General features: G+C 44.5%; 1 protein-coding gene across 7 annotated transcripts in view; it reads right to left on the reverse strand.

The window, feature by feature from the left end:
* The window catches only part of FKBP5 (FKBP prolyl isomerase 5), a 1,213,834-nt gene that overhangs the window by 529,800 nt on the left and 660,284 nt on the right, over positions 1-23,750 (reverse strand). For all 7 annotated transcript variants that reach the window (XM_044076599.1, XM_044076596.1, XM_044076597.1 and 4 more), the window contains exon 7: positions 571-661. In XM_044076599.1, the coding sequence (XP_043932534.1) occupies positions 571-661 (91 nt within the window). The remainder of the gene's footprint in view (positions 1-570; positions 662-23,750) is intronic.

The raw sequence follows: 23,750 nt of genomic DNA on the forward strand, positions 1-23,750 counted from the left end.
CATATGCCCTACGCAGACCGTCTTAAAAAACTCCAGCTTTACTCCGTCGCATATCGCCTACTCAGAGGTGATCTCTGCCTAACATGCAAAGCTATGTCAAACCCAGAGCTGTTGGACATGCTCCACTTAAAGAAATCCCAATCCCTCTGAGCTACACGCTCTAGAGACCTAAACCTTGTCACCACAATAAACAGAACATGCTGGAGGGATAGATTCCTGTCCCAGAGACTTCCCATACTCTGGAACAAACTACCTATCTATATCAAACAAAGCTCCTTATTAGCACTCTTCAAGAAAAATGTTGATGATTGGATGAGAGATAGGAAATTCACCCTGGAGATCACTTCTGTGGCTCTGCTCGACAGGGGCACAGGAATATAATTTTCTTGGGTGGCGAAAGCCGGGGTACCTTTCTGGCTAGGCTTATATATGTCCTGGGGCCAATAGCCTAGTACCTACCTATGAACCTATGATTGTTTCTCCATTCAAAAATATTTATCTCACTGCACAATATCAATGAAATGTGGGTGACATTCTGTTACACTATCATGCTAAATACAGCACCTTTACCTTTTCAAAGCTCTTGAGAGTAACTTCATAGTCCAGTTCCATATCAGGTCCAATGCTGAACTCATGCTTACCAGCATCTCCAAACCCATATCTGCAAGAAAAGGGAAAACAATGAATACAACTACAATGAATACAACTACAAAGAAAGGAAATTTCAGCTCTGCCTTCCTTGCCCTTATTGTTCAAATAGATTATATGCATTCCTATAAGACCTCTGGTATCTTTTCATTTTCACAGTCAGGACATTTATCCAATATAATGATATTTCATCAATCTCTTGACAAAAATGTGAGAGAGAGATGAAACAGTTTGCAAAAAAAAAAGTTATACACTCACAGTAACATTCCATCTGTGTTGTCCATTTTCATTCGTCCTCAGCTGATAGGTCTCGGATCTGACTTGCCCACTTCTATCAGATCTTCAGATTCAAAACTCTCGAGTTCCTCCTTTTACCTACAATGCCCTGCCAACCCAACATACCTCGGGTCAAGTTTGCTGCCCTTGGAGATAAAGGGACAATACTTTAAAGAAAATAATAAAGGATAAAATAAGAAAAAGGAGCGGGAGCTCAATCAAGGAACAAAGGTATCCAAACAAGATCTCTCAGGTCTTTCCAGGAGCAAAGGGAAGGGGCAGGTGGGTGGGAAGTTGAGGAAGAGAGAAAATGGACAACACAGATGGAACGTTATGGTGAGTACGTAACTACCTGTTGTTGTCCTTTTCATTCATTCCTCAACTGATGGGACAGAGTCCCTAGCTTATTGAACTTTGGGTGGCCCTCATGGAAGGATATTCCAGAGTGCTGTGGAGCCAAAGGCAGCTCTGTTCCTGGAAACCACATACAATTAGTAATGAGCAGTAAAACTATGAGCATTAGGTCAAGTAGCAGTTGTACAAATGTCATCTACGGAAGCCCTTGAGCAAAAAGCTGAGCAGACTGCCACAGACCTCGTGGAATGAGTTCTAGGAGGCTTAAGCAAGGATAAAAAAAGTTTATGTGCTCACCATAACTTTCCATCTGTGTTGGCCATTTTCATTCTTCCTCAACAGTTGTATTTGGATTCGATACTCAGGTCTGACTTGGCCACTTCTTCCAGATCATAAAATACTTGAATTCTTGAGCTCCTCTCTTTACCCATAATTCCAAACCAACCTTCAGATCTAATTTGCTGCCCATGAAGTTTATTGTTCATAACATAGTGGGAATTAAGAAAGGAAGGAATGGAAGCTGAAGCTCAAAAGTGGAACAGAGGTTCCTTCAATACACGTTGATCTTTCTAAGAGTAAAACAAGGAGGGAGTCAGATGGGAAGTTGAGGAAGAATGAAAATGGACAATACATATGGAATGTTAGGGTGAGTACATAACTTTTTTAACTGATGTTGTCATTTTTATTCATTCTTCAACATTTGGGACACAGTCCCCAGCTACCTAATTCCTGGGAGGACTCTTAAGGTAGGATATTCCAGAGCACAGCTGAGCCAAAAGTAGCTCTTCCCCTAGAGACTAAATTCAACTTGTAATGAGTGATAAAGGTATGAGGATTAGCCCAAGTTGCAGCTGTGCAAATATCCCAGCAAGTTCTAGACAAAAAACATTTAGCCAAAGTTACTTTTGATACTGGTTTGCCTAACTTTAAATTACAAAAAGAAACAAGCAATTGTTCAGATTTTCCTAGATATTTGTTTCTGTGAAGGCAAAATGCAACTGTCTGTGGACATCCAAAAAATGCAACATATATTTTCCTTTCGTTGAAAAATTAGGGAAAAAGACTGTGAGATTAATGACTTGATTGATATCAGATTCTCACACCAGCTTTGGTAGAAAGGAAGGACTAGACCATATGGAAAGCATGTCTTTGTGAAAAATTAAATAAGGTGGTTTAGACACTCTTCTTGCAAAGTGATAACCACTAGGAAAGCAGTTTTCCATGTCAAAAACTTTAAATCAGACTCAGCTGTTGGTCCTCAGGGGTTGTGTTAAGGCATGAAGAGCAATATTTAAATCCAAAGGAGGAGTCAAATCTCTCAAAGGAGATTTAAGTAGGTAGGTTCCTCTGAGAAATGCTTTTCAAAGTTTAGAAGAAGCTAAAGAAGAATTATTTACACCAATATGAAAATTGGAGATAGCTGCGAACTGTACTGTGATAGTCAAGGAGATGGCACCCTCATTGAAAATGCTAGCTAAAAAATCAAGTACATTTGAAATTGGTACCGAAAAGAGATCTAAATTCTTGTTGTAGGCCCAAACAAATTAACCTTTTCCATTTAATTTTGTAAATTTTCCTAGTGGAAGCTTTATTGGAAGATAACAAGATATGACTGAAGGGGTAAAAGAGCTTGGGTTGTCTAACAATCAGAGGAAAGTACAGTTGTGCACACTTACCATAAATGTAGATGTTCGAGTGTATTCACTGTTGCAGTCATCACATTTGGGCTACCCTTGCCAGGGTAGCCCTCGGCCGGCCCAAATAACAGAGACTTAATATTTCTGCGTCGGTTGCTGTCGCTTAAGGACTGACGTCAGGTCGTCAGTAGTATAAAGTAAGGCAGCCAATGTCATTACATCAGTTTTTCTTGCACTAACCTGTCAGGAGCCCCCAAGTAGGAGGCCAGGATCTGGTGGAAGAAACCCACCAGTTGAAAATAAATTCCAATAAGTCCCCTGAAAATAAAGGAGAACAAGTTAGAATGGCAATAAAAGGAGAAAGAGAAGAAAGGGGGATGGAGGTGGGGGGGACCAGGACTGCAACAGTGAATACACTCGAACATCTACATTTATGGTAGGTGTACACAACTATACTATGTTCTTCATGTTTCACTGTTGCAGTCATCACATTTGGATACACTCCCAAAGCTGAAGAAATGGGTGGAGGCAGTCCAGGAAGCTAGGGGATGACTACCATGCCCTGCAAGACTGTAGAGGCAAACCCTGCCTTGGATTTGGAGAAGAGAGGCAGGTGGTAATGCTTGGTAAAAGTGTGAACAGATGTCCAGGTTGCAGCCTCCAGGATGTCCCTGGTGGGGACTCCTCTGAGGTAAACCGCAGAGGTGGAGGCTGCTCTGGTGGAGTGTGTCCTGACCCCCTTGGGGGAAGCTTTCCATGTTGTTTGTAGCAGAAATGGATGCAGTGTGCTATCCATTTGGAAATGGTTTGTTTGGAGATGGCTTTGCCTTCTGCCCCGTAGCAAAGCTAACCAGCAATTGATCAGACTTTCTGAAGGATTTAGTCCTGTCTAGACAGAATCTGAGATGTCTGTGCACATCTAGAGAGTGAAGAATCATTTCCCCCTTGTTCTGGGGGTTAGGAAAAAAAGGTGGGCAAATGAATGGATTGGTTGAGAGCCACACTGGACACCACCTTAAGCATGAAAGATGGGTTAGTTCTGAGGGATACCCTGTCTGCATAAAAGATGATGAAGGGTTCCACAGCCATGAGTGCTTGCAACTCAGAGACTCTTCTGACTGAAGTGATGGCCAGAAGGAATGCTGTCTTCCAGGATTAGCTCTGCCGAAAAAGCTGGTTCGAAAGAAGGCAGGGTGAGCTTTTCCAATACAAAGTTAAGGTCCCAAGCTGGTGTTCGTGCCCTTCTGGGTGGCCTCAAGTTGCTAGCCCCTCTTAGAAACTGTTTGATCAAAGGGTGTGTGAAAAGGGGCTGCTCACTGGGAAAATGAGCACAAATAGTAGAGGCATGAATTGGAATCTTAGGAAGATGCCATGGGGGTACGGAGGACAGGCTGCGTAACAAGAGGTACCAGTGCTGCCGGGGCCAGTCTGGAGCTATGAGAATGGTCCTTGATTTTTCCTCCCTTATTTTGAGCAGTAGCCTAGGGATTAGAGGTAGGGGAGGAAAGGCATAGACCGATAGACTGACCCAGGGGAAGGATAGGGCATCCACTTTCCAAGCCATGCAGTGATGTTCCCTGGTGCAGAACTTGCTGAGCTGATGGTTGGTGTGGGAGGCAAACAGGTCGACCTTTGGGTTGCCCCATTTCTGAGTTATTAGGGTGAAGGTTCTTTTGTCTAGCTGCCACTCGTGTGGGTCCAGAAGATTTCTGCTTAAGTAGTCTGCCAGAGAGTTTAGAGAACCTGGAAGGAATTGTGCTAACAGGTGAAGTTGCATGGCAGTTGCATGGCAGAGGCTGTGTGCCAAAGGGTCATGGCCAGCCTGCATAGAGGGTAGGAGTGAGTCCCTCCCTGCTTGTTGATATACCACATTACAGTGGTGTTGTCTGTTTTGAGCAGGAGAGTCCCTGGGGAGAGTAGGGGCCTGAAAGCTGTCAGTACATGCTGGACAGCTAACATCTCTTTCTGACATGATGTGCAGATGGATTTGCTGTGGGTTCCATTGGCCCTATACGCACCTGCCATCCAGATGAGCACCCCAGGCATAGTCTGATGCATCTGTGGTGAAGGTCTGGGTGGCTGGGGTGGTAAGAAAGGTAGTCCCTTGTTGTGGGAGCATGCTGCTGCCCACCAAAGAAAATCTTTCCTTAGGCAAGGTATCATTGGTATAAGAGTTAACAGGTCTTGAGATTGTTGACACCAAAGGCTTTTTAGGTACCATTGTAGTTTCCTCATATGCAGTCTGGCATATGGAATGAGTAGAATGCAAGATGCCATGAACCCCAGAGCTTGAAGGATTTTCCTTGCAGATAACTGGGGTCTGGTGGCTAGTTGAGAGAAGTAGGTTTTTAGGTAAGTTTGCTTTTCCTGGTGTAAGGAATGTCATCTGATATGCTGTGTCCAGGCTTGCTCTCAGGAATATAATCCTTTGGGTGGGTACTAGTTTGGATTTTTTTTCATTGATAGTGTACCCTAGGGAGGTCAGTAGGGACTTTGCAAAGGACAGGTGCTTGAACAGCATTTCTTGACTGTCTGCCTGAATTAGGCAGTCATCTAAGTATGGGTAAATTTGGATACTCCTTTGTCTGCAAAAGGCAATGGCGAGAGCCAGACATTTTGTGAAAACTCTGGGAGCAGTAGATAAGCCAAAGGGAAGCACAGAGAACTGAAAGTGCAAGATTCTGCCCTGAAATGTAGATATTTCCTGCATGATTCCCTGATAGAGATGTGGAGGTAGGCCTCTTTTAGGTCTAGGGTGGCTAGCCAAGCATCCTTGGACAGCATGGGTAGCAGTTGCTGGAGGGTGAGCATTTTAAATGTTGGTATCACCAGGAAGGTGTTTAGAATGGATAGGTCGAGGATGGGGCACCAGGTGCCCTCTTTTCTGGGTACCAGAAATAGTCTGGAGTAGAAACCTTGGCCTATCTGTTCTGCAGGAACATGCTCTATTGCCCTCATAGAGAGCAGGGAAAGGACTTGCTTTTTGGCCTCTGCCCACTGGTTTGGAGGTAGATCTGGGAACCCTTTTGGGGTTGGAAGAGAGTGGAATGAAAATTTGTATCCCTGGGACACTATGTTGAGGACCCGACCGTCATTGGTAATGGTGGTCCAGGTGCTTGCATGAAAGGAGAGTTTTCCCCCTAGAGGTAAGTGTAGGTGGGCAGAGGGAGGTGGTGGGGGAGGAGAGTCACTGTGAGTTCTTACCATGAGATGGTGGCTTAGAACTCCCTGGTTTTGAAGTGGAGGAATTCCACTCGTTTGGTCTCTGGATTCCCTGTGGCTGTTGTCTGAGGGGTCTACTTCTCCGGGGTCTGGGCTGAACTGACCTGGTGGGAGCAGGAAAGGACCAGTGCTTGGAGGGGCAATGCTTGCTGAACCTTGGTGGATGGACCTGTAGGAAGTCCTTAACTGTCTGCATAGATTTAGCTTTTTCTTCCATATTTTTTAAGACCTCCTCTGCCTTAGTGCCAAATAAGTTGTCTTTGTGCAAGGGTGCATCCAATAATTTAGATTTAACATGGTCTGGCAAGGGCTGTTCCTTAAGCCATGCATGTCTTCTAAGGACAGAACCGGTGACTGCTGCCCTGCAAGAAGCTTCTAGGGTGTCAAAACCACAGTGTAAGGTATGCTTAGTCACTTTATTTATTTATTTTTTTTATTTATTTAACATTTGTTAACCGGGAAAGTCCGACTTGGAACAAAGCCAATTTTCAGCGGAGGCCCGGGGAGAAAGGCTCCAGATGCATGTCTTTGTAACGTGGGAGGAAACCGGAGCACCTGGAGGAAACCCACACGAACGCAGGGAGGACATGCTGACTCCACACAGAAGGCACCCCAGCCGAGAATCGAACCAGAGAACCTCTTGCTGTGAGGCGACAACGCTACCGCTGCACCACTGCGCCGTCCACTTGACTTGCAGAATGCAGTAACTCTTGTAACTCTTTAGATTCTGCACAAGCAGGAATGGAAGACACCTTTTGTTTGAGGAGTTCCATGGTGTTGCGGAAATTTTAGCATATGGAACTGGCAATTTAGTGCTCTGATAGCAAGAGTAGCAGAGGTCTATACTTTTTTAGCCTATCTGTCTAATGCTCGGGAATCCCAACCTGAAGGGGTGGGATTCTTAGCAGAGATTGCTTTAATTTCTTTGGGCCCTTGAGAAATTACCTCAGGGTCAGCAGTAGGGTTTTTGAAAATAAATTTGTGTGAGTCGGGTTTTCTGGGTGCAGGAGGGAGGATGTCAGGAGTCAAACTGGATTCTAGAAAAACATCATCCATAACATCCAGGACTGGGGGAATGGCCAGGGGTCTGTGCTGAGGAAGATCCAAGAATTCTCTGAGTCTCTTTTTAGACTGAGGGTAGTCCTGACATTCCCATTGGAAATGCTCCCTTAAGGTATGAAGGGTTTCCCCAAAGGAATAGTCCTCGGGTGGAGAGGCTGAAGGAATGGATTCCTCTGCATCACAATCCTCATAAGCAGAGAGGGGTTGCATGTCCCCATATTCAAATGCATCAGAGTCATCAGACTCCTGTTCAGACAAAACTACAAGGGACAGATCTCTTTTACTTTTGGAAAGGGTAGCTTGGCTTCCCCTGATCAGCATGATAAGATCTTCCACCATTTTAAGCATTTGAGACTGAGGCAAGGAAGCAGGTGCCTGAGATTGGTTCATCGGTTTCTTGGGTGTGGTTCGTATCCTAGGCTGTAGAAACGCAGTAGTTTCTGAAAGAACGGTAGACAGGAAAGAAGTCATCAGTTTGTGATGAGAATTGGTAGTGCGAAGTACTTCCTCGGAAGCTGGTACCTGCTCAGCAGCTCCGGGCCCATCCAAGGGTGAGACAACTGCAGGATCCCTAGTCGAAGAAGAGTTTTACAGCATACCAGACTCCGTACGGGCCTCAGTAGTGGCCTGCGAATCCACAGAAGCGGGCATCGGGGCCTGCAAAAGCACCTCACTGAAGACTGGAGAACTGACAACTAGCTTAACGGAAGCATCGTTGGTAGGTTTGGACCTGTGCGGTCTGCCTCTGTCTTTATCCTTATGTTTTTTCAGAAGATCTGCTGTCGGATGGCTTACTGAAGCCATATTGGAATTCTAGGACTTTAAGCGAAAATATCTAGCTACAAAAAGGGCCCGACAACACATGGTTCTGGCGTTAAACAAAGCACAAAAGCAACAGCGAGGGACGTCGCGGTCTGAGCCTAAGCAAGTGATGCAGTAAGAATGAAAGTCTTGGTGTGGTATTTACTTTCCACAGGCGAGACAACTATTAACTTTTTCTGACATCGGTCAGGGCATGAAAAAAATATCCCCAACGGGGTACTTAGCTTTTAGAAGACTTCATCTTCAATTCGGAAGATGAAACTCAGGTAGTGGCCACCCTGCACTTGTGCGAACTGCTTCTGCTTCAGGCTCCTTGGCAAGAAAGACTGATGTAATGGCGTTGGCTGTCTTACTTTATACTACTGACGACCTGATGTCAGTCCTGAAGCGACAGCAACCAACACGAAATACTAAGCTTCTGGTATTCAGGCCAGCCAAGGGCTACCCTGGCAGGGATGACCCAAATGTGATGACTGCAACAGTGAAACATGAAGAACATCCAACAGATCTGCAAAAGTTTACAGGCAAATCACTTCAGGAGAGAGTCAGAGCCGAGCTGTCAAATACCAAAGCTCCAACTACTTCATAGTCGACTCCCAACACCCAGGAACCAGCACTGATGCTACTGCTCTGAGAGTCATCCTGCTCCAAGGTACTCAGGGCCAGACAGCTCAGAGAAACTATCGGAGATGAAGACAGCAATATCTTCAAATCTGAGTAAGGCAAGACCAAGGCTTTTACATCTGATGGCTCTGAAACCAAAGCTTGGATCAGAGAAGTAGTTACAAGAGGAGGAGTGGCTCTGTGGAGGATCCCCAGACCCAATGGGGTCAGAGCCGAAAGGGCTCATTTGAATTTGTGTCCTGAGGAACTTCCTCATCATCCTATCCACATCTGCCTTAGATAGGCTCATAGAAGACCACACAGAAGGTCTGGAATGTTGATAGGGAGACTGCTCAAGAAAGGGTGACAGAAGCCTGGGAGTAAGTGATCGGCTCCAATATTAATGGATCCCTGGAGATCTTTCAGATGATAAGTCAGATCAGAGTGTGTCAGATCCAAAGTTTCTCGCAAGTTTAGCTGGTGGCTCCAAAGATGGAGCAAAAGTCGAAGTAGAAGGGCATTATAGAGATCTGTTATGAGATTCTTTGGGTATAGAGTTAGCCATTGTTTTCTTGTCTCTTGGGGGTTTGAGTCCCAGTAGCTTTTAAGGAAGATTTAGAGGGAAGCAAACCCCTGAGGATCAATTTATTTTTCATATCTATAACAGTGTGGGACTTGAATCACTTGCATATATCGCATTCAATGTCTAGCTGTTTAGGACCCAGACAATAAACACACTCAGTGTGTGCATCTGAACTGGGGCTTTATGCCCACATGACACAAATTTCTTAAAGCAGGACAGCTTACCTGACATGTTGAAAAGTTAAGTCCAACTAAATAAAAAAAAATGATAGACATTTTTTTTTTTAACTAGAGAGCAGGGAAAGAAGGAAAAGTGAAAGAATTACCAGCGACGGTAATTTAGAGTGCTAAAACAGTACAAGAGGAAAAAGGGAAGAAAACACTACCAGCAATGATATTAAAAGGACTCAAGCAGTACAAGAAAAAACAGAACTAATATCTGTATGATGGGTTTAAAGGAGGAAAGAGTAACAAGTAAAACATAAAGGAATAGCTAAATAAGTTTAACTGACTAGTGATAATTTGTTGAAGAAAGATGAACCCAAAGCCTGAGAGCTCTCAATCTACGTCTGATCTCAATGGTGGCAAACAAGATATGAGGGATGTTAGGTTGCTGGGGAATTGTGGGTAAAGGGAGGAGCTCAAGAGTTCAAGTATTCTACAATCTGAAAGAAGTGGCCGATTCATTCTTGGATCTGAACTCAACTGTTGAGGAATGAATGGAAATGACAACATCAGATTCTTCTTTTACTGTAGAGGAAGAATATATAATCTGTTAACCTTTTGACCTTTGTAACTTTAGAAATTAGCTTGCACAATTTATTAGGAGAGAAAGAGACAAATAACTGGTCGATCTTCCTGAAATCCTTGGTTCTATGGAGATAAAAACAGAGTTGTCTGAGGACGTCTAAAAGGTACAGCACGTACTCTCCCTTACTTAAAAAGTTTGGAAAGAAAACTGGGAGGTTAATAACCTGGTTAATGTTGGACTCAGAAACTACCTTAGGCAAAAAAGATGGGCTGGTCTGCAAAAACACCCTGTCTTTGTGGAACACCAGGTAAGGAGATTTGGAAGACAGAGCTTGGAGTTCAGATACTTGTCTTACTGATGCAATAGCAACTAGAAAAATGGTGTTCCAAGACAAAAATTTTAGATCTGACCTGCCTGAAGGTTCAAATAAAGATTCTGAGTCAGGGACTGTAGCACAATAGTTAAATCCCAAGGAGGGGTAGCATCCTTTAGTGCAGGTCTAAGTAAAAAGGCCACTTTAAAAAAAGCTATATATAATTTATAAGAAGCTAATGTAGAATTATTTTCACCTAGATGAAAATTCAAAATGGCAGTTGTTAGAAAAATATGTATTAATGTGTGTATTAGTAATATGCTTAGTGCATTTAGAGCTTGAAAAGGGTTAACACATTTATTCTACTTCATACTGCATAAATCTGTACAAACTGCAGATGCTTTTTGACCTTGTACTGTTCTTGCTTGTGCCTTGGAAATTTACTGAGAAGCAGGTGATTTCTGCTTGCATTAGGAAAATAATGAATAGAACAATACTACTTGTATGAAACTTAGACAAGAAGTTCCTCTGTGCCATGAGAAAATACACAGCTGTAGAAGTTACAGATAATTAGTACAAAGCCTGCTTGAAAATATGAACTGCAATCAGCATTTGCTTGTATCTGTATTAGAAGAGTACTTTGAAATGTAACACTGTACAATAGACGCTTGTAAATGGATTAATAGTCACCAAGGCCAGGTTGTTTTTCTGAAAAGTTTCTCACAAATCTAGTCATGTCAGCAGAAAATCTGAAGTAACATCTGCTGTAGAACAATGCTAAAAGTTGTGTTTGATTACGTCAGCTTAGAAGGCCATGTCTTGTAAAATAGTATTTGCATGTTTTTGTCTCCTTGCTGCAAGTAAATTAAAGTGCCTTAACTGAACCTTACGTGTATTGGTCTTTGAAGTTTTTTCCTTTGACAGCAGTCAACTGGACCTTAATAGTAGACAAGCTAGCCCCTTCATTGAAACTGAAGCTAAAAAACAAAGTACTGAAGTACATGGGCAGAAAAGGGGTCCAGATAAATGTTAATGGCCCATAAATACAAATCTCTTCCATTTCCTTTTGTAAATCTTTCCAGTAGAAGCTTTTTGAGAATATAATAAACTATGGCAGACTGGGGAGGACAGTCTGGGATGTCTAGCAATCAATGGAAAGTACAGTTTTGTACCTACCATAAATGTAGATGTCCGAACAGGAATGCATCTGCAGTCCTTACAAATGGGTTGTCCTGTCGTCAGGCAGCCCTTCGGTCGGCCGGATTCCAAAGTCTGGGTCTGGCCTCGGCTGGTGTCGCACTTCACCCGACGTCATAGCTGCAGTTCTTCGGGTATAAAGGCATCAGCCAACGCCATTTTCCTCAGTGTTTCTTGCCCCAGATGCCAGTTGCCCTCTTGGATAGCTAAATTTTGGATAAATGCCAATGTTTCCAAAAAGTAGAAGGCAAATACAAAAAATAAGCATGTATGTACATATATACAAACAAATACACCATAAGAGATCCCCCCCCAGCTAGCTATTAGATGGGCAAATACCCTAGGAATACCACAGAGGGGAAGGAGGGTGGGTAATCCTGACTGCAGATGCATTCCTGTTCGGACATCTACATTTATGGTAGGTACAAAACTGTACTATGTCCTTCAAGGATGCATCTGCAGTCCTTACAAATGGGTAGAATACCATAGCCAAACTAGGGAGGAGGAAGAAGAAATTATGGTGTAGTTAGGATCCCTTGCAAAACAGCAGTGGCAAACCCTGCTCGGGATCTAGAGTATAAAGGTAAGTTATAATGCTTGGCAAATGTATGCACGGAGGTCCAAGTAGCAGCCTCTATAATGTCCTTGGTAGCCACTCCTCGTAAGAAAGCTGTGGTAGTGGCTGTAGCCCTTGTAGAATGAGGCCTTATGTTCTGTGGAGTTTGCTTTCCATGGTAGGAGTAACAGAATCTGATGCAATTTCCTATCCACTTGGAGATTGTCTGTTTTGAAATTGCTTTTCCTTCCCTTCCTGTTGCATATGCTACCAGAAGCTGGTCAGTTTTTCTATTGCCCTTGGTTCTGTCCAGGTAGTAGCACAACTGTCTATGTACATCCAAAGTATGCAGCAGTCTTTCCCCCCTGTTCTGTGGATTGGGAAGAAGGTAGGTAGGTGGATAGCCTGGTTTAAAGACACTCTGGATACCACCTTAGGCATAAATGTAGGATTTGTTCTCATGGACACTCTATCTTGATGGAAGATCAGGAAGGGTTGTACTGCCATTAAAGCCTGTAGCTCAGAAACCCTTCTTGCTGAGGTAATTGCCAGCAGAAAAGCAGTTTTCCAGGATAGGTGTTGAAGATCTGCTGTTGCTGCTGGTTCAAAAGGGGGGAGTGTCAATTTTTCTAGCACAAAGTTCAAGTCCCATGCTGGTAATGGTGGTTTCCTAGGAGGTTTTACATTTTTAATTCCTCTCAGAAACTGCCTGAGTAGAGGATCTTGAGAAGACAGGGGGATCGAAGCTGTATTCTGCAGAAATAGCTGATGCATGTATCTTGATGGAGGAATAGGACAGGCCTGTATGGAGAAGCTCTGCCAAATACTCCAGGATGTTGGCAATGTCTACCTTTGACACATCTTTTCCCCTTTCAGTACTCCAAATGAGAAACCTTTTCCATTTTCCTGCATAGCTCCTTCTTGTTGAGGGTCTGCGGGCCTCAAGGATAATGTCTTTAACCCTTTGGGATAAATCTGGGTTTGTTGCTCTTATGTAATGTTCCAGGCAGTCAGCTGCAGAGTTTTCAGGTTTGGATGCAGGGTGTTGTAGCCGCTCTGAGTTAACAGCAAAGGAATCAGGGGTAGTGTCCACATTTTCCCCCCGAGACATGCTCCTCAGTAATGGGTACCAATGTTGTCTTGGCCAGTCTGGAGCTATCAGAATGATCCTTGGACGTTCCTCTTTGATTTTCAATAGCACCTTGCGCATCAAAGGAAGAGGTGGGAATGCATATGCTGTCAGGCCTTTCCAACTGAAGGATAGAGAGTCCACCTTCCAAGCAAGTGGGTGGTACGTCCTTGTGCAGAATTTCTTGAGCTGGTGATTGAGTGGGGATGCGAATAGGTCTATTTGTGGCAGTCCCCATTTCTTTGTGATGACCTTGAAGATGTCCGGGTGTAGCATCCATTTGTAAGCATCCGAGGTAGTTCTGCTTAATTTGTCTGCTAGGATGTTTTCTTTTCCCGGTACAAAAATTGCTTGTAACTGAATGTTGTAGCTCAGAGCCATATTCCATAGGTCCAGTGCCATCCGGCATAGAGGGTATGAATGAGTGCCTCCCTGTTTGTTGATGTACCACATGACTGTGGTGTTGTCTGTCCTTATCATCAACTGCCCTTCTTGGAGGAATGGTCTGAAATTCTGGATTGCTAGTTTTACTGCCAGCATTTCCTTTTGATTTATGTGCAGGTGCAGCTGATCTGGAGTCCATAAGCCTTGTATGCACTTGTCCAGCATGTGGGCCCCCCAACCGAGGTCTGAGGCGTCCGTTGTGATGGTTTGGCTTGGTTGAATGCTGTGGAAGGGCAAACCTGTGTTTGACTGGCATGCCTGAGCCCACCATAGGAACTCTTGTTTCAGGCATGGGATTAGTGGTATTTCGGTTTCTAGGCTGTGCCTGTGTTGAGACCATAAATTCTTCAGGTACTACTGTAGTTTTCTCATATGCAGTCTGGCATGAGGGACCAGGATTATGCAGGATGCCATGAAGCCCAAGGCCTGCAGTATTTTCCTTGCTGTTAGTTTGTTCTGCTTTGTTAATGCCAAGAAGTAGAGAGGAAGTTGTTCTTGTTTTTCTGCAGTTAGGAAAGCCATCTGTTTTACTGTGTCCAATTCTGCACCTAAGAAGGTTATTCTTTGGGATGGTATCAGTCTTGATTTCTTTATATTGACTGTATATCCCAGGGCTTGCAGTAAGCGAATGACTCTTTGTAAGTCTTCTGTTAGCTTGTTTTTGTTGTCCGCTTGTATCAGGCAGTCGTCCAGGTATGGATATATTTGGATTCCCTGAAGCCTGCAGTGAGCGATTACTGATGCCAGGCATTTCGTGAACACTCTGGGCGCAGTAGATAAGCCAAAGGGCAATGCTGAGAATTGATAATGCTCTGATCCTGCAAGAAATCTGAGGTATCTTCTGCAATTTGGTCGTATGGGGACGTGCAGGTATGCTCCTTGAGATCTAGAGTCACCAGCCAATACTCCTTGCCCAGCATGGGAAGAAGTTGCTGTAGGGTCAGCATTTTGAATTTTGGAACAATGATGAATGTGTTTAAAGCGGACAGGTCGAGAATAGGTCTCCAATTTTCTCTTTTCTTGGTACCAGGAATAGTCTGGAGTAAAATCCCTTTCCTCGTTCCATAGATGGTACCCTTTCCACAGCTCTCATCTTTACTAATTGAGCTATTTGATTTAGAGCTTCTGTGTTTTGATTTGGTGGAAGGTTTGGCATTCCTTTTTTCCTGGTAAAGTATGGAAATGAAACCTGTAGCCTTGGTCTATAGTTTGCAAAATCCACTTGTCTCTTGTGATGTAGTACCAGTTTTTTTTAAAATAAGGCTAACTTTCAGCCTAAGGGTGCTGCTATTTGTTCCCTGGTAGGCGGTGTCAGAGCCAAGTCACTGTGATTGTCCTGTTGCAGTGGTAGTAGTTGTGTCTGTGCCTCGCTGGTTGTTACCTTGCCACTGGCGTCCCCTGTAGGCACCTCCTCTGGATTGATTTCTGCCTCTTGAACGCCTATTCCTGCCTCTCTGAGTTTTAGAGGAGTCTGGAAAGGACCAATTTTTGGAAGGCCAGTTCCTGCTAAACCTTGGAGGCTGAACCTGTAAGAAATCTTTCACTGTTTGTACAGATTTTGCCTTCTCTTCCATTTTCTTCAGTACCTGTTGAGCAGGAGAACCAAATAAACTGACCTTATCCATAGGAGCATCTAATAGTTTTGCTTTAACATGATCCGCAAGACCTGTTCTTTCAACCATGCATGCCTTCTTATAACTGTGCCAGTCATGGCTGATCTAAAGGAAGCCTCCAGTGCATCATAGCCACATTTTAAAGAATGGTTACTAACCTGCTGAATGTTATGTACCATTTCTAGAACATATTTCTTATCTAAAGAATCATCAGAGGACAATTTCTTAGTTAACTGATCAAGCATAAACTCCTGGTATTGGATCATATGAAACTGACAGTTCAATGCCCTAGCTGAAAGAGTAGCAGAGGTGTATACTTTTTTACCCCATCTCTCTAAGGACCTGGATTCCCTTTCAGAAGGAAGAGGGTTTTTAACTGAGGTCGAAGCTACTGCCTTAGGCCCCTGGGAGATAGTCTCGGGATCTGCAAAAGGAGCCTTGTATAAATGATGATGTGTGTCCGGGACCCTGTAGAACCTATCGGGCTTAGCAGGGGCTGGAGGCAAAGTATCAGGAGCAGTGCAAGCATCATTAAATGCATCATCTACAACAGGGAGAACTGGAGGTATAGCTAAAGGCCTATGTTGTGGTAAATGCAAAAAGGTCCTAAGCCTTTTCCTTGAATCTGAGAAATCTTGTCCCTGCCATTGGAATTGCTCTCTCATGGCATGTAAGGTTTCCCCAAAGGAAAATTCCTCTGGTGGAGAGGCAGAAGGAATCGATTCCTCAGCATTGGAGTCTTCATAAGTAGAAAAAGGAGCCTCTGGATGGTCTGTATCATCAGAAGAATCATCTGAGGACACTGGCTCAGGGGGCTCTGCTCTAGGTCTCTTTTCTGGAGGAGGTTGAGAGGCCCTGTCTGGATGAGATTGGGATCCCCTTATTAAAGAGATGAGATCCTCTGCCAGAGTGAGCATTTGGGAACTGGAACTGGGCCTGTGAGAGGGGGGCTTAACAGGCACAGATTTAGAAGTTTTGGCTGCTTTAGCCCTGGCAAAGGCCTTTATGGACATGGCTGCAGGCGGCCTAGCAGCACCACGTGCAGGGGTTGAAACATCCAAAGGGATGGTGTCCGATAATTCTTGTGAAACCACAGTAGCAGGCTGAATTTCAGAGGCCGATTCAACCAGGTTAGAAGGGGCCTCGGTAGTAGTCATGGATTCGGCTGAAGATAGAACCGTTTGCTCGGTTTCGCCCGAAACCGAGACACTCGCGGTTTGCTTAACCGTGGTTTCGGCCGAAACCGCGGACCGCGAGTGTCGGTCCTTTTCTTTGCGTTTCTTAATAACTTGTGAAGTCGGAGGATCCGACGGCATTATGTACGCAAAATCTGAACCGAAAAACTGTTCAGCAAACTCCGACCGACGTCTAAGCGTCCGTCGGTTGAAAGAAGCACAGGCTAAATAAGCTGCTACGTCGTGGTCTGGGCCTAAACAAGGTAAGCAGTAAGAGTGGAAATCTTTATGAGGTATTTGTTTCCCACAAGTTAAACAGTTATTCACTTTTTCTGACATTGGCTGAGGCAAGAAAGAGTCCCCAATGGGGTACTTAGCTTTTTAGAAGTCTTCGAAGTAGTATTCGGTAGTAGTAATCTCTGGATCTGACCGACCGGCACTTGCGAACAGCTTCTGCTTCGGGCGCCACGCGGCAAGAAAGACTGAGGAAAATGGCGTCGGCTGATGCCTTTATACCCGAAGAACTGCAGCTATGACATCGGGTGAAGTGCGACACCAGCCGAGGCCAGACCCAGACTTTGGAATCCGGCCGACCGAAGGGCTGCCTGACGACAGGACAACCCATTTGTAAGGACTGCAGATGCATCCTTGAAGGACATCTGGAGAAACAATGAGGCCAGTTTCAGGCCTGTTGTGTCTGGAAATATCAACTTTGTTGGGTGAGACAGGAGGTCTAGAGTGGGATCCAATATCCAGGGTGGATGTAGAAGGTGAGGCCAAAGGCAGGGGAACCAAATCGGACAAGGTCAAAAGGGGGAGAACTGTGCTCTTTAACTAGAATGCTTTATGTAGAATTTTGAGAATGAGAAGTAACAATGAGTAAGCATAAAGATGACAGGACGGCCAATCGTGGATTAGAGCATTTCTTGGGGACTTCCCTGTTGGAGGGATCAGGGCAAAATATCTGCTGCACTTGCAGTGGAGGGGAGAAGTGGATAGGCTTCAGCATGGTCAGCCCCATCGATGGAAAACCTTCTCCATTACTGTGGCATTGAGATACCACTTGTGAGGCATCAGAATTGACTTGGTTAGGCTGTCTGCAGTCATGCTGGCCTTCCCCAGAATATGCACTGCAATTAGAAAGTGACAGGAAGAGATTGCACACTGCCATGATCTCACTGGTTCTCAACAAAGCAAGTAAGACTTGCTAAGTCTCTGTTTGTTGATGTACCAGACCACTGACATTGTCCATCAGAATAGCAATTGTCTCAGAAGGGAGAAAATCTTGAAAGGCCTGCAATGCCTAGAGAACTCATTTCCGGGACACTGATATGCGTCTTGGCCTCCTTGGGGGAACCACGTAGCTTGCACTCTCCTTCTCAATTAGTGCCCCCCACACAAGTTGGGAGAAGTCCATGATCCCCATGGCCATGGGCAAGGGAAGAACAAATGCATGGCCTTCACAGAGTTGATTTGAATGAATCCACCAAAGAACACACCTTTTGCATGCTTGGGTGATCTTGACTGGGGTAGTTAAAGGCTGCTGAAGAATGAACCACTGGACTGACAATGTCCATTGAAGAATTTGAATATGAAACCTGGCTAGAGGAATGAGGGTGATAGCGGCTACAACAGATCCCAAGGCTTGTAAAATTAGTCTTGCTGGAAGAGAAGAATGTTGCACTACTTTCCTGACCTAGTATCAGAGTGTCTGGATTCATGCAGGAGGAAGACAGGCTATCTAACTGTGTATAGATGAGCACCTATGAACTACAGACTCTGTGTAGGTTTGAGGTGTGATTTACTGTAATTAACTGTGATGCCTAAATAGAGGCATGACTGGAGCAAGTAGTTCCTTGCTTGAAGGAGCAGATGCCTGGTTGGGGCAGTTAGGGGCCAATCGTCTAGGTATGGAATTGTCTGAATCCCAGCAGTCACGGGTGAGCTGCTATCACTACCGTGAATTTGGTGAACACCCTGAAGGCGGTGGTGAGACCAAAGGGCAGTGCTCGGAACTGGTAATTACCGTCTCCCAGCTAAAAGTGCAGATATCTTCTGGAGCACCTGTTCATTTTGATGTGATAGTACATATCCTGAAGATCTATCGAGCATATGCCATTGTCCTTTTGCAGCAGAGGCAGAATGGCCTGAACCATGAGCATCCACAGCCTGGAATACTGCACAAACTGGTTTAGTTTGCAGATATTCGGGATGGGTTTCAAGTCCCCTGTCTTCTTTGGCACTAAGAATCTTGAATAGATCCCGGATGACGCTTTTTTCTAGCAACTTTTCTATTTCTAATGCTGCTGCTTCCCTCTGATTGGGTATAACATACAGGATTCTCTTCGTTCTTGTAGGGAGAGTTTGGGAAAATGGTATGATGTAACCGCTAGATATAATTCTCTACACTCATGAATCTTTTGTTATGGATAACCAGGCTTCTTGGTGCAGACAATGCACCCTGTCTGCCTCCGGAGGGTAACAGACAAGCTCCTTTTCAGGAGTGCCGGTAGTTCTTATCTGAGGAGTTCCAGAAGCCCTGGTTTTGCAGGCCACCTCTGCCATGGGTATGCGTCTTCGATTTGAGCCCCTCCCCCCTGGCCCTGGGAGAACTATCTTCACCTGAGTTTTGAAAAGGACCATAGGATTTATGGAACTACATTTCTCTACCTCCCCATTGATTCCTGGAGAAGGGTTTTTGACAAGTAGAAAAATGTATGCCTATGGCAGATGAGGACTTTCCCTCTTGCTCACACCTGGAGAATGTATCTTTTACTTTGGGGCCAATTAAGGAAGATCCATCCAATGGAGCACTGATGAATGAAGACTTAAAGGGTTCCGCAAAATTACATAGCCGCATCCAGGCATGCTTCCTAATGGTTATGCTTGAACCCGTCACCTGTGAGGTACCTTCTGCTGCATGGGAGATCATCCTCATGGGTGCATTAGAAATCAGATGGAGGGTGGCCAGTTGTGAAGAGACTATTTTGTTCTTTGGCAGACATGGACCCAGACAGAGATCTGGAAAGTTCTTTATTAGTCAAATCTCTCTGTAATCTTGCAAAATGTGCCAGGTAATTCAGCAACTGCAGAAAATAGGCCACTGAAGCATATACATGCTTACCAAATTTGTCCAAGGCCCTGGACTCCTTCTGTTAGGGGGATGAACAGAAGAGTTCTTTTCTGCAAGCCTTTTTGGTGGCTGCCACCACAGCCATGGCATCAACCGAGACCCCCTTGCTCCAGTACGTCCTGTCCTTGGGAGGAACTAAACTTTTGTCTGGACATTTAAGCATCAGCTCCACAGTATCCGGTTCCTTCCAACCCCACCAAAGAAGAAGATCTATGAGTTTGTCACTGGGAGAGTCACCCAAGAAGTAGCAGGGCCAGACCCAAAAGCCTCCAGGAACAGCGATTCCTCCTGAGAAGAGGTATTAGAAAACCAAACACCATTCTGTTTGAGAAGTTCCTGAATGTCTCCAAATGAGATGATGAGATGTCTTCAGGTGAAGATCTGGGGACCCCCTCCCCTTCATCAATATCAGTGTCTTCCGTGAGAAATTCCCGAAGGGAATCTAGGTGTCTCTTTTCAAACATCCTCTTCCAAAAGACCTCCTCAGTTGGATGGTCTGGGAAGTATCTGAAGACATGAACATGTCCTGAGGGACTGACTTGGGGGGGGGGGGCAGGGATGTCCTTTCTCTAGAAAAAGAGAAGGCCCTCTCCACAACCTTAAAAACCGAGTGCCTGGAAGAAACTGAAGTCAAAGGCAAAGGAGCTGATAATTCCCGCACCATCGGCTCCTGCAACCCTACAATCACTCCACCTGAGGAAGGAGTCAGACCACAGGTGTCCAGCACCGAAGCCCCGAGGGGCAGAGAGGTCTCTAATAGCTACAGAGATGACCCTAGCCCCCCACCCTCAATTCAGCACTGACGCTTTGGCTCTGGGAGTCCTCCAGCTCCAAAAAATATTCAGGGCCAGGAGCCTCAAGGAATTTACTGGAGTCGAAGAACAGAACGTTTTTGGATCCTATGAGAACACCCCCAGGGGGTCTCGGATCCAAAGGCTTTGAAACAGTGAGTCATATTGGAGAAGGAGAAACCAACAGAGAAGTAGACGAGGGTCAGTTTGATGGGAGTTGGAGCCAGGAATACCCCCCTCTGGATCTGAGCTCTAAGGAATTTTCTCATCATCTTATCCACATCAGCCTCAGATAAACTTCTGCAAGACCTGATAGAAAATGTGCAGGACAGAGATTTTGAATGTTTGCATGGGGATCCCTCCAAGAATAATGAAGGGAGCCAAGAAGTGGTTGGATCCAAAAGGAGAGGACTTGATCGGATCCAAGGTGATTTTGATTTTGAATGGTCGGATCTGATTTTTTTGACATTTTAGCATGCGGCTCCAAAGAAGGAGCCAAACAAGAATAGCAATCCAGTGACTTCTTGCGAGATTCTTTACCTTTGGGAGCCAAGTCTGGCTTAACTTTATCCAACTTCTTAGAGGGGGTTTGAGCCCCAGCACCAGAAACAGAAGACAAAGTAGTAGAAGGGATAAGGCCCTTCAATACCATCTTGTTCCCCCTGCCAGCGAGAGGAGAAAACAGAACAATCTGCATATAAATGGGCTGCTCCCAAGCAATGTACACATTCCATGAGGGCAACCAAGTTCAGGATTTTATTCCCACAGTAATTAACTTTTTAAAGCTGGTAAGCTTGTCAGCCATATTGGCCTAACTAAACTAAGTTCAGAAGAGAATTGCAAAGGAGTACTAATTTAAAGTTTTTAAGAAGAACGAGGAAAGGGAAAAATAAGAACTACCAACAGTAGTAGTGCAAGCAATACTCCAATGAGTAAGGAAGGAGGATATAAAATATAGAAGTTTAACAGCAACATACTGCCAATGGTACTGTGGAGAAGTACCAAGAAATCTGTAGCAGCTGTAGAGAAGAAGTGCTAGAGAAAAATAGCATGAAATCAAGGGAGGTAGGAGAAAATTAGATTAAGGTATGTAATACAAAGCTCATGATTATGCTAGCAAAAACTCCCACAAACTTGAGAGCAAAAGGATCTGTTTCTGAAGCTGAATGGCTGCAAATGAGAACTGAGGTATGTTAGGTTGGAGGGGTATTATGGGTAAAGGGAGGAGCTTAAGAGTTTTTGGATCCGAAGATCTGGTAATAGTGGTAAAGTTGGATCCAGGACCCATCAGATGTGGACTAAATGAAAAGTATATCATCAGATTAATCATTAAAAGAAGTGTGTGTTTAAAATTTCTCCTCAACCGTACTGTGAGTTCAAGTCACAATTTATAGTACAATTTACAGTAACAGCACTCAAAACTTAAGGAAGCATTCTTCTATCCACTTTCAGTATTCATTTTATCCAACTGAGGGCTAAGGGAAATCAGACAATGTCTTGTAAAGCATCAGTCATAAGACAGGGAACTACTTTTGAACAGGATAACAACCCACACATTCACACATGTATGCACTTGCATGTGCACGCCTATGTTGGAGCATTTCCAGCTCACCTATCCACTCAGCTTTGTGATGCTGAAGGAAGCCAGAAACTGTGGTGAAAATTCATGCAGATAAAAGTCGACATGCACACACACTACAGAGAAGGCACCCCAGCCAAACACCAAATCAGAGAACAAATGGCTATGAACCACTGGGCCAACCTTAAGAAAAGCAGTACATTTTAATAATTTTCACTCACAGCAAAAAATGTTGCTAATAAAAAGATGAACAGCACAGGCCAGTCTGCTGATGGAGGGGGATAAAGCTCTGATAACCATCCAGACAACCTAGGTTTGACTAGCATCTCTGGCAACTGTTAGGCTGGCAAGGGAGGGAGATGCTCCTTGATGAGCATATCTGCTGCTCTGATGTAGTGCAACAAAGGTCTCACATAACACTGAGAGTAGCAGTTGGCAGAGAGAGGCATGCACTGTGGTTACTCAAGCCTGCAAAGGTACCCCTCATCTTGCATATGAAGTAACATGACTACACAGGCAGCCCCTAGGGTGGGGCTAGGGTTAAACATTAAAAAAAATGCTGTAATGGCTGGAATGCTGGTGAGAGCATACAAAATCTCTAATGTCTGCTCAGAACGCAGCACTCTGCACAAGACTACCATTGTTGATCTTAAAGAATGATGGTTCCCACTTCAAAGAAATCAGGAACAGTCTGCACTGGGGGATGGGGGCTTCAATGGTCTGTGGGCAGAGGAATCAAAAAAATTAAGAAAAAAAAATGATGAACAGCACTAAAGAATCTTCAAGAGAAAACAGCAGTTAAGTAGTTATCATAATGCTGGATTTTGATTACATGAACGTTATTTACTTACCAAAACAATAGACCCTGTACTGTCTGCTTCATTTGCTCCTCAACAGATGGGTCTTCAGATCTGACCTTGGATCTGACTTCAGCCACGCCAGACTTTAGGATCCATAGCTCAGGCTCCTCCTCTTACCCATAATCCCCTCCTTTCCCCAACATTAATTCGATCAAGTTTGCCCACAATCTCGAGACAGAGGAAAACACACTGATAGTTAGCAATCCTGACACACTCAGGATCTCTGAAGATGTACTGCTTTGGTGCTAATGGAGTGTAAGACATTACTCAGGGGGTGTACAATACTGTCATACAAGAAACCAAGGGAATTATCTTCCACAGAATGGAAGGGGGAAGGAGGGTGGGGAGTTCAGTAAGAATGGAAGCAAATTAGAAGTTATGTACCTACCATAACGTCCCATGTTAGTTGTCTTCTCTCGCCTTCTTTCTTGCTGGATGGGTTCGGAGCCGATCCTCGGCTCCGACTCAGTACTTGCTAAGCTCGAGAGTCACTTTTACCAGCTCGAGGCAGCCCCATATCCCATGATGCAAGGCGGTAATTACCCAGATCTCGTTTGGTATCTAGTGGAAAAACTGCCTATAAAAACTTTCCACTAAGGAAAGAGAAACAACTAACCTAAAAAGGTTGTAAGGGAAACCAGGTAATAAAGGACAAGAACTAACTGGTGTCCAAGGAAGAAGAATCTTCCAGAGAAAAGGGGGGATCAAGGTCTGTCCAGGCTAGGGGGACAGGAGGGAGGGACGCAAGAAAGAAGACGAGAGAAGACAACTAAAATGGAACGTTATGGTAGGTACATAACTTCTAAATGTTAAGTTGTCAATCTCGCCTTCATTCTTGCTGGATGGGACCACGTCCCTAGCACCTCTATCCTGGGTGGCTCAATGGAACAGACTCTTGAGAACAGTGGAACCAAAGATTGCCCTGTCCCTGGAGGCCAAATCCAATTTGCAATGAGAAACGAAAGTATGAGGAATGGCCCAAGTGGCTGCTGCACAAATAGTA

Source organism: Protopterus annectens, chromosome 7.part0, assembly GCF_019279795.1.
Source record: "Protopterus annectens isolate FY-2018-M chromosome 7.part0, PAN1.0, whole genome shotgun sequence".
NCBI classification, from domain to species: domain Eukaryota; kingdom Metazoa; phylum Chordata; order Ceratodontiformes; family Protopteridae; genus Protopterus; species Protopterus annectens.